Source organism: Ixodes scapularis, unplaced genomic scaffold (genome assembly GCF_016920785.2).
Source record: "Ixodes scapularis isolate PalLabHiFi unplaced genomic scaffold, ASM1692078v2 PGA_scaffold13__105_contigs__length_92229423, whole genome shotgun sequence".
In the NCBI taxonomy this organism is placed as follows: Eukaryota; Metazoa; Arthropoda; class Arachnida; order Ixodida; family Ixodidae; genus Ixodes; species Ixodes scapularis.
Genome location: NW_024609839.1, coordinates 7,044,452 through 7,059,433, shown reverse-complemented (window position 1 = coordinate 7,059,433; position 14,982 = coordinate 7,044,452). Strand labels below are relative to the sequence as shown.

Sequence of the window (14,982 nt, the reverse complement as noted above, 5' to 3'; positions counted from 1 at the left end):
AATACAAGCTACATTACACAAATATTTACAACCGCATGTTAAGCCCAAAGCTAAACACAAAGAAGGACCCCAGGCCTCGTGTCCCGCGATTACCCTAGATCCGGTCGCCACCCACTTGCCTGTGTCTCGGTCTCGTCCGGAGTTCTAAGAGCCCTCTCGCCCCCTAGCCCACCGAGTATATATCTCGATCGATGGGCAAGGAGGTTTCTCCTCGCCCGCCACGGGGGCGCCTGCAGCGCCATCGTGTGGCTAGGAGAGAAAGCGGCACGTCGGAAGCCGAATTCGGGATCCCGATCGACCCCGCGACAACACAACCTACTGATTGTGTCTGAGGCGAGGCAGCTACTTAGCTGCCTCGCAGCCAAACTGGCAGAGTGGTTTGATAGGCACCCTCGTGAATGCACCATGCGCCATATGCTCAACTCGGGTTCGACTCAGGTTCAACTGCTATGCGTATGTGCGACAGGCTGGCCAGTTGGATTCGGATTGGATAGTGATGGCTAAGGGATGAATTAAGGGCAGCACTGCTTGGTTATTTCAGTTAAAACAGTACAACAAATTAAGTTATCAACTTCTTCAGTGATTAGAATTAGTTTCTTTTAATTGCAACTGTTCACAAAGTTAAAATAACCTTTTGCATAAAACTTTGTTTCCCAATTTAGACATGTTTGTATCAAGGTCTGGCCACAATGTCCAGAAAGTCGAACCGGTCGAATCTGGTTAAAAGTTTGAAGGTTTCGTCGAACCGGTTCGACCCAGCCGAACCCCGAAAATTTGACTTAAAAATCCGGTTTGACAAAAGTTTGCGACACCCCTATGCAGACTTTGCAAAAAGAGCGCTCTGGCCACCGCCATTTTGCAAATCGAGCGACCCCTATCCGCCAGAAATTTCTGGCACCCGCCTGAGCTGTGGAAACCCGGTCAGCGTGACTCCCCACCTGCATTGTGCATTCGGAGTTCGCTGGCTTTTCTTGGAAGTTTTTACTTTGTTTGCCTGTTTAGGATGCTTACCCATTGAGTGTTACCTTCCACTGTGAGAACCAGGGAATGCCAGGGCTCTTAGCCTGCTCGGCCTTTGCAGGAAACGAACGAAGAGAGCGAACGTCAAGCAGCCCGCGACGCAGGCAGTTCGACGTTCTTGGAGGATTATTTCCGTCGAGATAATCTCCAAAAAGCCTTCCCGGCTATGTTCCGGGTCTTGGCGAAAAATAGCCGATAGGGTCAGGTCTGGGGTGTGGGGACGGAATAGACACGTTCATTCATTTGCTTTGAAGCTGTGCAAAAAAGCAGCTCTCTTCTAGATGTTCCCCAAAACACGCCGCATTCCGTCCAATCGTCGTGAAGTGACTATTGTCGACACTGTATATTGGATATGCTGTGTTATTTGAGACCTTTCTCAAATCCTGTTAAAATAATGTGGCACAGTGGGGTACGTACAATATATGTTGCTCGATTGATGAGACTGGTTGAATTTCATGTAGTGGGATATATGAACTGCATATCCATGCAGTTCGGCTATCCTCTGTAATCAAATATTTTTGACGGCTACGACCTTTGCAGGTTGACACGGCTGAGTGTACGGTGCTGTAAAAAGATCAACATAATGTGAAACAAACATTCCAGTTGCATTTGTTCTGTCGAGCAAGGACTCACCAAAACAGCTTTCATTTCTTTGTTTTTGTTCCCAAAAATAGTAAAATGCAGTCTTAAAAACTTCCGAGAAATTATATTCGCCATAGAACACAATATAAAAAATAGAACGCGGCGATTCAGCGTCCAGCGTCCGGAAGTGCACCTAAGCAGGCTGCCTGAGCCCACCGACTAGAAAACCCACAGCCCAGCGCAGTCAGGTAACACTGACGCACCATCTCAAAACCAGGGACGCGCACTGTAAATCACTTTGTTTGAGACTGCCGCTGGAAAGGTCTATAATACGACCATCTCGTTGAGGTGGAAAGAGTGTGAGACCATTCCGCCACGTTGTGGACTGCGCGCAGAATTTGAAATCAATCTTGCGCCATCAATACTGCTCTAAAAGAACTTTTTCTGCGCGTAAAACTTCTTTTTTTACACGCGTGCCCCAACCAGACTGTTAAAAAACAAAAACATTTCTCTTTTCAGGGGCCCTTTAAGAAGCTATTAAAGAATGGATAGGGCTGAAAAAGGCAGAGGAAACCAAAAAAGCATGCTCACCTGAGCGCCTTCTTGTATTTTGAGTGTGCTCTGACAAAGTCTTCCTTCCTGAAGTAATGGTTCCCCGACTGCCGAATCTTTTCAGCCACGCACATGATGTTCTCAATCTGCGTGCGTCGGAAACCAACAAAACATCTTCAGGCGGCGTTTTTTGTGCTTACTGATGGATTGTTTAAAAAAGCAAAGCACCGAAGACCCAACCGAGCACCCAACATCTACTTGAATTTTACTCCAGGAATATTATGGCTACAGATCACACGGAAACAATAAAACGACAGAAAATACACGAGGGACAGACACACACAGTTCTTTCAACGAGCAACTACATTTAAATGATGCCCATTACAGTATGATGAACCACTTTGGTCACAGAGAAAATTAAGTCAAGACGAAAATACTAGAAGATACTACAAAAAGATAAAAATAAAGATAGCTGAATTTAACTTCCTGAGAGGGAAGAAGAAGAAGAGACTGGAGGAGATATTTTCTATGACAGCTCCGGCGCTAGGAAATCCATCTCTGATATCGATAACGACATTGAGGGCTCGGAAACATTGTCTGTGGCAGTTTTCATCTTAAATGCTTCGATTATCTCTCGGCCATACTTGTCCTTGTGTGAGCCTAGCACGGTAGTGTTTTCATAGCTATACTCTGTTTCACCTTGTGTCGTACCGCAGGAAAGGCTACAAGCGCAAGCTCCTTGCTCTAGGGCACATCTCGGCGGCACAAGCTCTCGTACACCAAGGGCAGCTGTCAACGCTATGAGCTCGCGCTTCTAGCCTTCGCTGCGGTACAACATAAGGTGAAACGGAGTGTAGGAGAGCAATCTTGGTAGGTGCGGGCATGGACAACAATCGGATAGTAGGAGTCGGATGACGCCTTGTTGACTTCGAGAAAGTGTTCCCTAAGGCGAACGTTCAGGCATCGTCCCGTCTGGCCGATGTATTGGCTGCCACAACCGAGCGGAATAGAATAAATTGGCTTCTCTTGGCATTAGACGTATTTGTTGAAGTGTTTGATGGTGCATTCTGGTGGACGACTTTCGTTATTTACCCTTTGGCACATTTGTTTTAGCTTCATCCGACATGTGAATACCACCTTTGTGTCGAAGCGGGCAGTGAGACTCTTCAGGCGATGGGCAGTATTATGCACATATGGAATACAAGCCGGGCGTGTGTGGCTGTGTCCTTTGTTGTTAAATGATCGACGGTTGGGGCCTGTAATGAGATGCTGAAGGCTACTATGGAGTAGGTCTGCTGGATACCCGGCTTGGAGAAGGCGGTCATGCTGACGTTGGAGGCCTGCTGACGATGAGATCCAACGCGCTCTGCTATGTGTGCATATTATGGCTACAGAGACCCTTTGCAAAACTTAGTCTGGCAAACTCAATCACCGTTGTCATCCGAGTGTACGGACTCCCAGCTGATCCATACAAATAGTGGTTTTCTCATGGCTCACAGATAGGGTTCCGGTTTTTCAAATACATCCGAAAAACTCCACGAAACAGCTGCCCGTAAATTTTTCGTCACTTCGAATTTATCCAATAAACTCAGGATTTCAATGTGCCAATGCCAAGAAAAAAAGGAAAAATAAAAAAAAAATATGCTATGTTAAGTTTGGTTAGTGGAGAAAAAGCCATCGCAGTTTTCTTTCACATCTGTGACCATTGACAAAAAGGTTCTTATTGCCTATCTCATCAAGGCTCATCCAGAACAGGTCATTGTACTGTTGGGTCATGACAAAGGCCACCGTTCTGGTTTCCAGTTTGGGCCACGCTATTTGTGCTTCTTAGAGTTCTGTTTTTGTAACACTGAAAGGTATGAACCAGAGAGATTTCATAGGAGGGAGAGAGGGGATGGGCAGTTGAAGCAGGATCCGGACATTTCGGTGCAGGACGTTTCGGAGTAGGACTTCTTGGTGTGGCCTTTTCCGTGCGCAGACGTTTCGGTGCACAGACATTTCGATGCACGGATGTTTCGGTGCAGGGACATTTCGGTGTGAATGCGATATATGTTTGGAAATAAATAGTCGAACCTTTCATGCATCAAAATATTAAAGTTTACAAAAATATGAAGAGACCCTTGTAAACTTTAATATTTTTATGCATAAAAGGTACAAGATGTATTGAAAGAAATTGCAGATTTGTCTTAATTTAGCTGTCTTCTTTTGGCCATTAATTCATTGTGTCTTCGATTCAACAATGATATATTTGGCCATTTTAATGTGCGGAAAGATATCTGAGTGCAGTTGTGAAGGCAGTCATTGTGACAGGCTAAACAATCTATCCATTTTACAAAAACTGCAACGTGTTTTCTTAGTGACAGCCACTGATGCAATCAAAGGGTAGAATAAGGGTCGGTATAGCCTTAGTTATGTGAGGTAAAACGACAGGATAACAGTCACCACATATATACTGCAACAGAGTGCCAAGTGGGGACAAGTAAGCCGAGTATGATTTCTTGGCCATTCAATTAATAAACATAAATAAAAGAATCTTATTTGTAAAGGCAATACTGCCTTCCATATCGAGAGGCCACACAAATATTGAATGGAGATGCAAGAATAAACAGTATAAACAATCAAATATCCGACGTATGTTCAGAGACAATCAAAGATATCCACAATATAAAACGAAAAGCAGTGTTGGGAATGAAACTTGATCAAATGGAAACTTGGGTGAGTTGGTGATTCATATCCTAAGGTTAACAGCGCAAGATCAATCACACACACCGACACAGAAAAGGACAAACACCATTCTTCCTTCCATTAGCTTCCCTTATCAGAGAGATAATGGAAGCTCAAAAAATAGCACTTCATGCTGACAAGTGTGTTAGTAGTCCGTCCATAACACTGTCTCAAAAAGAGCTCGAATTTTTATTCTGATAATTGCGGTGAGGAGTGAGAAGCATATTTAGAAGTGTTTCCCGTATTCGTGCTAATGTGCTGGTCAGGGGGATTGGAGGAGCCAACCTTAAATGACGAGAACGAAGAAGTAACAGAATACAAAACGAGTTGTAAGTCAGTGCATGTGTTTGTCCTTTTGTGTGTCAGTGCGTGTGGTTGATCTTGCACTGCTAACCTCAGGATAAGCGTTGAGAAGTACTTTAAGTACATTGTGCTTAAAGTGCTCCTTAAAGTAGGTTTACAAAACTTGTACTTTACTTGAAGTACATGTACTTATACTTTACTTAACCCTTTGGGGCCATCTGTCAGGTATCTCCCGACAAATAAATATCCCTGTTCTGGAGAAGAGTTGGGGCTCCCCCAACAGGCCCATTTCTCCTTCGCAGTCAAGCGTTGAAGCGTCGGACGCTTCCCGATAATTTCAACCTGCGCCATCTCTTGTCGGGTATGCGCAGTGGCGCACCGATGAGGGGGGTTTTGTTTTCTTTTCAGAAAACAAAACCACCCACATTTCTAATTTTGTTTACTTTTCAGCTTACAATGTTTTAATTTTGGGGGATTTCATTTCATTTTATTTATTGGCCTCAAAAGCATCTATTGATGCATTGCAGGAGGGGGGAATGACAAGAATGGGCGAGAAGTCGTGACTTATACATATATGAGAAACTTTGATAAAAACAAACTTATTGACCATGGCAAAAAAACAAACGACAAAGTGTACAAAAGAGGAAAATGTGCAATAAATTGCACACCCATTGTGGAACTCGAACAGTAGAAACACTGAAGTTAACAATAATACAAAAACCGTCATGGAACAGCAGGTAAACGAAACAACTCTTCGCAACTCTGTTTCAACATTATCGGGTCAGATAAAACCACAACATCACTGGGGAGACTATTCCGTTCCTTTATGGCTAAAGGGAGTGGTGAAAACATGAACAGGTTAGTAAGGGATTTGATCGGTTCAATTTCAAAAGAGTGATCAAGTCTACCAGATGTGAACCGTGCCGGTGAGCAGAGAAATGTTTTGAATAATGATCCGTCGTAATATATTTGATGAAAAATAGCAATTTTTCGCCGAATCTCTAAAAGGCCTAAGCCCAAGCTTCTCTTTAGGTCTGCGACACTTGTGAAGGTCGTGACAAATGAATCGCGCAGCTTTATTCTGCAGAGCTTCTAGCTTTAAAACGTTTTGGTGAGGACTCCACATAATACTGGCATATTCTAGTTTGGAAAGGGTGATTGGCTTATAACCTTCGTTGTTTGTGGAGCAGAATAAATGTTGCGCTTTAAGAAACCGAGCTTCTTAGATGCATTTGCAATTGTGCTCTCTATGTGCGTTTTCCAGGACAAGTTGCTGGTAAAATGAACCCCTAAGTACATATAGGGTGGTGCATTTTCAATAACCTCATTTAAAAATGAATATTAAAAAGATGACAATGTTTTTTTGTTTGTAGCTGTTAATACGCGGAATTTACTAGAATTTATTTTCATTTGCCAGGTAACACACCACTCGCTGATTATGTTCAGGTCGTTTTGGAGAACTAAGTGATCGGCTGGGGACGATATTTTTTGATAGATAGCACAATCATCAGCAAAGGGCCTAATTGTTGACGTAAAACTTTTTGGGAGGTCAATATAGACTAAAAAAAGTAAGGGTCCGAGAACGCTTCCTTGGGGCACTCCAGAGATTACAGGCACCTGAGAAGAAATACTATTGTCAACCATCACTGATTGGGGTTCTGTTGGTAAGAAAATCCGATATCCAGTCAACTACCAAGGGGTCAATTTGAAGGTGACGAAGCTTTGAAATTAAACGTGCATGAGGTACTGTATCAAAAGCTTTTGCAAAATTGATTAATGTAATATCAGTTTGCGCTCCAGCATGGGTGTTTAAGTGTAAATCATGTACAAATTCGAAAAACTGAGTGTTACGTGAGTTGTTTTTCATGAAACATATCTAGCATTAACTGGGATTTAAACATGTCCAGCACTGATCTGAGTGCCGGATGTGAACAGGAATTACTTGATTTCATGAATGTTAAGGAAATGTTTGTAATTTTTATAGCAGTCTATATTTTGCAAAACAAAATATAGACTGCTTAAAGTCTATATTTTGTGCCTTAAAGCAAACCAGATTTATTACTTTAAACTTATGCAGACAATATACAAAGAAAAACTCTATCAAATGGATGAAGTGCCATCGCAACCTTATCTTCTTAGAAACGCCAAACACAAGACTCCTAAGGTGAGGACAAATTATGAAAAACAAAAACTAAATTATCAGGCTCCTACATTACTAAACATTTTGAAGGGCGCACTGATTTTACAGTATCATTTAAAGGGGCCCTGCAACAACTTTTTGACTGGTTTTTAATTTGCACCGAACCGGAGCGCACTTAACGTAGTAACTTAAAGAAACTTTTCTTTTATCAAATTTCGCTTTATTTTAAAAGTTATAGGCAAATTAGAATTACAAAAACAAGCAAAAAATAACCTCCTTAATGACGTCGTAGGTCCTGGCTTGAGTGGCCTTGAACTAGAGGAGGAGTAGTGAGCTCATCGAGCGCACACGGCTGCCGCACTCCGTGTCGACGACTCGAGAGGGCGCCACTAAAGCACGTGTTGGATAGGCTGTATGAAGCGGGCGGCCAGGGCAGCTCGCATTGCATTTGCAGCGCGACTAAACACTAATTCGGCATAACATTTCATTGGCCACAAACGACAGCAAACACGGGGTAAAGATAAGTTCAGAACGGGAGCCACTTCACGCTGACGCACCGCCAAATGGCCTAATCGCCAGCAGGGCCCGCGTCGAAGGCCTTCGAAATGCTCGGAACCGGTCGGATTCTTGAGCCGGTATACGATCACAGCGCCGCCACGTACATCCGGGACCTTTCTACGCTCCTTGTTTGTCGTAGCCTCCTCCCACTAGCCTTTTCTAGTATGCGCCGTTTTTTTCCGCCGCTTGGTGGCGGGTATGTCGACGGGTCATTTCTCGTTTCTGTACTTTCTAAACTGCATTTGTTTCTTTTCTGATCTAAAATAGTGAACAAAAACTACTTTCATACATAATTGAAACGGTTCGCGACACTTATATTTTGTATCTCGACTAAAAAAAAGCTCTTAGCGGCTTTGACCAGTGGCAAGCCCAGGACCAAAGACGTCACATTTTGCGTGCTTTCGGTACCGCGGGTCGCCCTCGTCGGTGGAGGAGCTTTCCGCGTCGTCCGGTTAAAATATGATGCACTGATATTTAGTTACTCTCTCCGTGCCCGCTGGCTTGCCCGAACCCCAAGAGACGTGGAAACCGCAAAAAAGGTAGACGCTTAAATATGATTGCAGGGCCCCTTTAATAAATATAAAAGTAACATCAGCCACAGCCCTGTACACAACGATATATATTACGCATAGTAGAAATTGTTTTGTTTTTGCGCAGACCAGTGCTGCAATGACGAATGTGTTTGTTACATGGCTGTAACCTTTTGTGGACATATCTTTTGTGATTTTTTTTGCTCCTTTGATCATTTTGTGATTATACGTCAGTGATTACGAATCAATGTCGTATGAATGATAGTAATCTTTGTGTGGCATTATCTAGCTAGGTTTCGAATTTCAAAACGTTTCTTGAATTATTTTCTTATTTCTTGTAATACTGTATATTATTTATATTTGTAAAATAATTTCTACAATTTTGTGTAACAAGTGTGCAAGTTTGTAGCTATATAGATATATGTATTTTGTTCACTTTCTTTACGTATATGGCAACTAATGCGATTGTTGTGCTATAATGAACTGTGGGGGTAGAGGCCCAGTCAGGCAGAAATGCCTTTTGTCCCTGCCTCCCTACCGGGCCTGGCCCGTGAGAAACCAAATAAACTTCAAACTTCAAAAACTTCAAACTTCATCAAATTAGCCGCGTCTAAATGTTGCCAGTAATGTCCTTCATTTGTGCATGACAAACGTCAGAGAGGCCTCTAAAGGCGCTGTTACCTCGTTGAGAAGTGGTTTCCTCCTTTTCTAGTAACGGTCTCCATTCCCCTGACTCTAAGCTCAAACAAGCAGACTCTGGTGTTTGATTATGCTCGCGCTAACTCCTTGGGACTGTACATGCATCCGGACGATACTGACTGGGACACTGTCTTGAAATGTGCCGACATTGACTGTGCTGTCTCTTGGCTGACAGATATTGTCAAGTCTGCTTTGGAGCGGTTTACACTGGTAAAGGAGAGCATCCGAGGTCCCTGCTGGTTCTCACCTCATCTCCGGCTATCACGAGAGATTCTCTGGCTCGGACAAATGCCGCTCTATATTCGAGGAGCATCACTCTAAGGTGAAGCGATCGACTAAAAGAGACAAACGCCTATTGCGCAATTGCATCGAGTCTCACCTCAGGCGGCGTCCCGACCAACTTTGGGGATATCTTAGCTACACTAGGCTATCCAGCGCAACTGAGGCTAGCACTCCGAAGACTCTGACCGGTCACGTCTCCGACTCTTCGGGTGTCTGCAAACTATTTGCTAAACACTTTTCGTCCATAGTAAACCCCAATGTTCCCCAGTTTAAAGACGCAACCCCTTGTCCCAATATTCTCCTTCTTATGTCAATTCCTGTATTGACAATTCATAAAAGCCAAGTGAGGCGAGCCATAAAAGAACTTGCCCCAAAAAAGTTGCACGGGGAAGATGGAATTTCTGGCTTCCCTGTTAAAGGATGTTCTGTAATCTTGGCTCCTGTACTGCAGTAGATTTTTAATGTGTCGTTAAAGACGAGTACATTTTCATTGGCGTGGAAAAATGCTCTAGTTGTACCAGTGCACAAATCTGGGAGCTCTTTGTGCGTCAATAATTATAGACCAATTGCTCCGCTTTCTGCTCTCTCCAACTTTTTTGAGAAAGTTGTTTTTAAGCATCTGAGTTTCTATTTAAGACCAATGTGCTCAGTCCAAATAAACATGTTTTTTGTCGTCGACGATCTTTTGAGACTAACCCTGTAACCTTTTTGGAGTCTGCAAAGCCTATACAGTCAAACTCGTTTATAACAAACAGCAGGGAATGCTACGATCAGTTCGATATAGCAAGTAGTTCAATATAGCAAAAAAGCATTTACAACGAACTTCCGCAATGAGCTCGTTGTAAGGCGAGAGCTTTTCTTTCTTTCTCATCTCTTAACTTCCGCCTTGTAACAACGCCCTAAAAAGTTTTTTTTAAATTTTTTTTTGCATGCCTGCGCATTTTGTTTTTTAGGTTATCTCCCTTTCTGAATTGTTTGTCTTCGTGGGCAACCGCTTGGGATGAATTTTTTTTCTGTACGTGCATGCAGAGTGTATTTTTTAGCTTTCTCCCCTTCTGAGTCGCTTCTCTTCGCTCAATTTTGTTCGCCACACAGAGCTTTTGGAATTTTCTTTCTTTCCTACTTCTTTTTTGGGGGACGGGTCAGGCTAGAAGATGATTGTTTTCGCGTTTTTGGAAGCCTTCCTGGGAAAAAAAATTTGATATAGCCAATATGTTGTTCGTTATAACACATACTTTTTACATGCATTTTTATTTAAAATTTCCGTGAGTTCAATATCGACAATAATTCGCTGTATGTGGGTTCGTTCTAAACAAGTTTCACTGTAGCTGGGTCCCGTAACCAGGTTGATGTTATCTATTTTGACTGTTCTAAGGCATTTGACCTCATAGATAACAATCTATCGTTGAAGAAGAAATTGTCCGGTCAGATTTTGTGTTCGAGAAAACAATTTAATATAATTGTTATTGCCTCGAAACGCATCATCCGTGCGATATCTAAATTTAATATGCCCCTCTGCATGAGTAATTGAATTTTAAACTGCTTCAATCGCCTCCTAGCTTAAACGGTGCTTTCGTTGGCAACATTGAAGCTCCGACAAAAAACATAACGCAAGGCGAGCATTTCCGTCTCGTTGTTTCCCTGCGAGTGAATGCCGCAGCGTGCTTCATTTTTGTTGTTGTGCACGACTTGTTTCGTGGATGGGTGAGATTTCTGTTGCGTGGTTGGGTGCCACAGTGCCCTGCAATCCGCGAGACGTGCAGCGACGAGCAAAATGGATCGTCGCCCTGCGAAGGGACCAATGGGTTCCCCGTCAAGATCGAGATCCCGCTTATGAAGCAATCATTTCACGGAAGAGAGCTACGAGCTGAGCTCTAAGCGGACAGAAGGCTCGTAAGCTGGGGTCCGATGCTGTGCCAATGATATTCAGCTACATCCACCCACTCCAGGCCCAAATCAGATCTATCGGCTTGATTATGCAGCGAACCAGAAAACAAACGCTAGGCCATCTTGAAACAATTCCAAATAAAAGATTTAGCACGCGTGTAGCCCGATTCTGTTTGACCTGCGCGTGAAAATGGAGCGTGGCTACAATTCACCAAGCTCGTCCAAGTCGACTGATGATCCAGAAATATGACGTGCCATTTGAACGACTCGCCTTTTGCATTCAATTCGCCGCCATTTTTTCCGAGGGAAGGACCCCCAGCCGCATCACCGATCCAGTGGATCTGCCAATATGTGTGGACCCAGGTGCCGCTTCAGAGGCAAAATCTGCGTCCTTTTTGCAAGAGGATGCAAGAGGATGTCCGAGCAGTGGCCATTGCAATTGTGTATGCGCGAAATGGCATACATTTTCTCACAGCTAACGGCTGTTTTCGAGTAATATCCTGCTAAAAGGCGCAACTTCTTTGCACACGCTGACGCAAGGTTTATTTAATATTGGTAAATCATATATCAAAATAAAAATGACTTGTCTATATGAAGGCTCCCTTGACGTAATGAGCGCAAAACCTTAAGTTGAGCGCAAACCCTTAAGTACTTCTGGTTTCAATAGGACAACCCCTTTAATATGGGTCTTTTTGACTGGTTTGGCAGGTTTGGCAGCTGCTTTAGTAACCGCTCAAATATGGTGTTATTTAGGATGCAAATCATATCCTTATGCATTAAATTCCGAGGTACCACAAGGGTCAAACCTTGGACCTTGGCTTTTTAATAGTTTTATAAATGACCTTGCAACTTGCGCCAGTAACTCAGGGATGCTACAGTTCGCCGCCGACGTGAAAATTTATCATAGTATCCGCCCCCGTCTGCTGACAGCAAACTGTTACATAACTATGTTTATGTGATTCGCCTGTGGTGTTGTACGAACTCGCTGCTTTTAAACTTCACGAAAACTAAGGTGGCCTCTTTCTCCCATAAAGTAAATGTCATTGTTCATCCTTATAAACTGCACGACTCAGACATTTTTGAGATCTCCAGTTGTAGGAGACCTTAGTGGTTTAATTGACTCGTGCCTCAATTTTAATTACCATGTTTCGAAAATTATCAATGATTCCTTATGCATCCTTGGCGTAAATTCATGCATTACCCATAAATTTCGCAGTTACACCCAGATACTGCACCCATTTCAGTCATTAGTTTTATCAAGGTAGAACTTTTCTTCTACCGTGTGGAATTCTCTGGGCGTCAGTCGAACGCTAAGGCTAGAGCACGTACAACGACTATTTGTAAGAATTATCTACGATCGCTACATTGGATAGAGTGTTTTTTATGATTATGCACGTCTCTTTAATACACTTAGTCTTTCGTCACTTTCGGATAGATGAGTAGATTGCGACATGGTTATTTTATATAAACTGCTCAATGCTGTTATTGATCCTCTCCCCCCCCCCCCTGTTATTGAGCAGAATATCACATGTTCCCCAGTGACAAAACCGGTCTATGGTTTCTTTTTACCCTTTTAACTTAGAATCTAGTCCTTCATTGACTCGGATTCAGAGCATGTATGACAAGTGTCTTAACTCTGACGTGGACCTTTTCGCTACCCTTGTATGTATTAAAAAAGTGTAAAACTAAGGGTCACTTTGTAGCGTGAAAATATTTTAGTCCGATTGTCTTTCATTTGGTGCACGTTTAATCCTCCTAAGGCCTCTGTTTGGGTCACACAAAAACATGGATCGATTGATTGATCCCAGGCACAGGGAGCGATGTCAGGTGATGAAAGGGAGCTGATTGTACTGCCAGTTTAGGGGGAGCGTATCTCAGAAACTCATCTGCCCCAAAACGGAAAAAAAGTTTCAAAAGTCTTACATTGGTAAAGTCAAAGTCGCAGTCGTCTGGAAACGGTGGGAAGACGTCCTCAGTGCAGTCCACTTCACAGATCCCAAAATCCTGGCCCGGCAGAATCTCTCCACAGTTTTGGATGACGCAGTCCTAAAAAGGTGGACACCTCGTCACACTCTCTCGAGTTAAACGTCTATGCGAAGAAACAATGAAAATGAGTCATCAAATAAAGATCCGTAATAACTATGAACAAAAGGGATCCCGGATACCTAGATGAGGCGCAGCGGTCTGCTTGGCTCACCTCGACAGGAACGTCCATGTCGGAAGTCCGCACCAGCTCAAGGACTGCGACCACACCCATTCCCTTGATCACCCTCCCGAACACGACGTGCTTGCCGTCCAGGTGGGGAGTGGGTACAGTGACGATGTAGAACTGCGACCCGTTCGTATCGGGCCCACTGTTCGCCATCGCAACCAGGCCCGGCTTGTCGTGCTGCGTGTTAACAATGCAGGTTCTTAAAGATGCCGTCAAAAATACTCGACACACTGTTTGGCACATAGACATGAATCAAACATGGACTTTTGTCATTAAAATGTTTAATTAAAAAATATGACAAACCTACCTTAACTGAAAGGTTTTCATCGGGAAAGACACGACCATAAATGCTTTCACCTCCCGAGCCGTCTCCTTTTGTGAAATCTCCGCCTTGCACCATAAATTTAGGAATAACTGCAAGGTGGAAAAAAGATAAATCCATAAATTCAATGCACCCACAAACAATCAAAAAGGCACCCCATGCCAACTTGCCGGCTTACAGCAAGAGCCATGACAAGCAATCAAAAGATTAAAAAAAATGCAAAATAGAAAAAAAAGTAAAGCGTGGACAAAACCGATTTACTTTTATGGAACTTGCATCCCTTGAAATGCAGAGGCACTTTGCTGCTGGCGCCAAGACCTTTTTCCCCCGTACAAAGACACCTAAAATTCTCCGCAGTCTTCGGATTCAGGTCCTTGAAAAGTTCGATAACAATGCGTCCAACTGGGTCAAAGGAATAAAAATAACAAGTATAAACAAAAAAAATACATAAAAAAAAAAACCGGATCAAAACAGCATTCCCTAGCACAATGCAAGCCAAAAGCATTCGCCTATGTTCGAGTTTGTACGCAACGCTTCAGTTTCCCCGAGTAAATTCCCTAAAACTCTAAAAGTGGGAAATTATAATAATGCAAGTTGATTTTTTTTTTTTTTTTTTTTCTCACGTTGATATAAATTTAAACGTCTTTCCGATAACGCGATTGTAACGTGAAAAGGCGACACCAACACCGGTAGATTCTGTACATAGCACGACACGCGGCCCAAAACAAAGTGCGAAATGCTACATCGTCCGCGCATAGCGAGCTCTCTGTTGTGAAAACATGATCGATGAGCCGGCTGACAGTTGTGTAAACAACGCCGCAAAAAACGCCTTGCAGACACAAAACGCACAGCCTATCACAATGACAAGGGCAGCCAAAGCTACGTTACAGGCTTTGAACGCAAGTAAGCACGATGCCGGAAGGCCTAATGAAATTATCCGACTCTCTGAACTTGGGAAAGATAGGGAAATCCGTGCATTACCGTACTCTTCGCCAATCCTCACGTCGAGGAACACGTGTGGGTTCGGCAACAACGAAGCGTCCGCCATTTTTAAAGACTACGGAAGGCAGACGGTGGTGGTCGGCAGTGGCATCGATGACGCTATTTTCCACGCCTGGCCCGTTGTTTGTTTACTACTGAGCACGTTCATTTGCTCGGTGCTCGCAGCCCT

General features: G+C 43.4%; 1 protein-coding gene across 2 annotated transcripts in view; it reads right to left on the bottom strand.

The window, feature by feature from the left end:
• The window catches only part of LOC8042060 (peptidyl-prolyl cis-trans isomerase 7), a 58,064-nt gene extending 43,147 nt beyond the window's left edge, over nt 1-14,917 (bottom strand). For both annotated transcript variants that reach the window (XM_029984871.4, XM_029984872.2), the window contains exons 1-6: nt 14,793-14,917; nt 14,073-14,213; nt 13,797-13,903; nt 13,475-13,666; nt 13,201-13,323; nt 2,194-2,300 (exon numbers count right to left, since the gene is read on the bottom strand). In XM_029984871.4, coding sequence (XP_029840731.2) covers nt 2,194-2,300; nt 13,201-13,323; nt 13,475-13,666; nt 13,797-13,903; nt 14,073-14,213; nt 14,793-14,859 — 737 coding nt within the window. In that variant the 5' untranslated portion in view covers nt 14,860-14,917. The remainder of the gene's footprint in view (nt 1-2,193; nt 2,301-13,200; nt 13,324-13,474; nt 13,667-13,796; nt 13,904-14,072; nt 14,214-14,792) is intronic.
• Between the last annotated feature and the right edge of the window lie 65 nt (nt 14,918-14,982).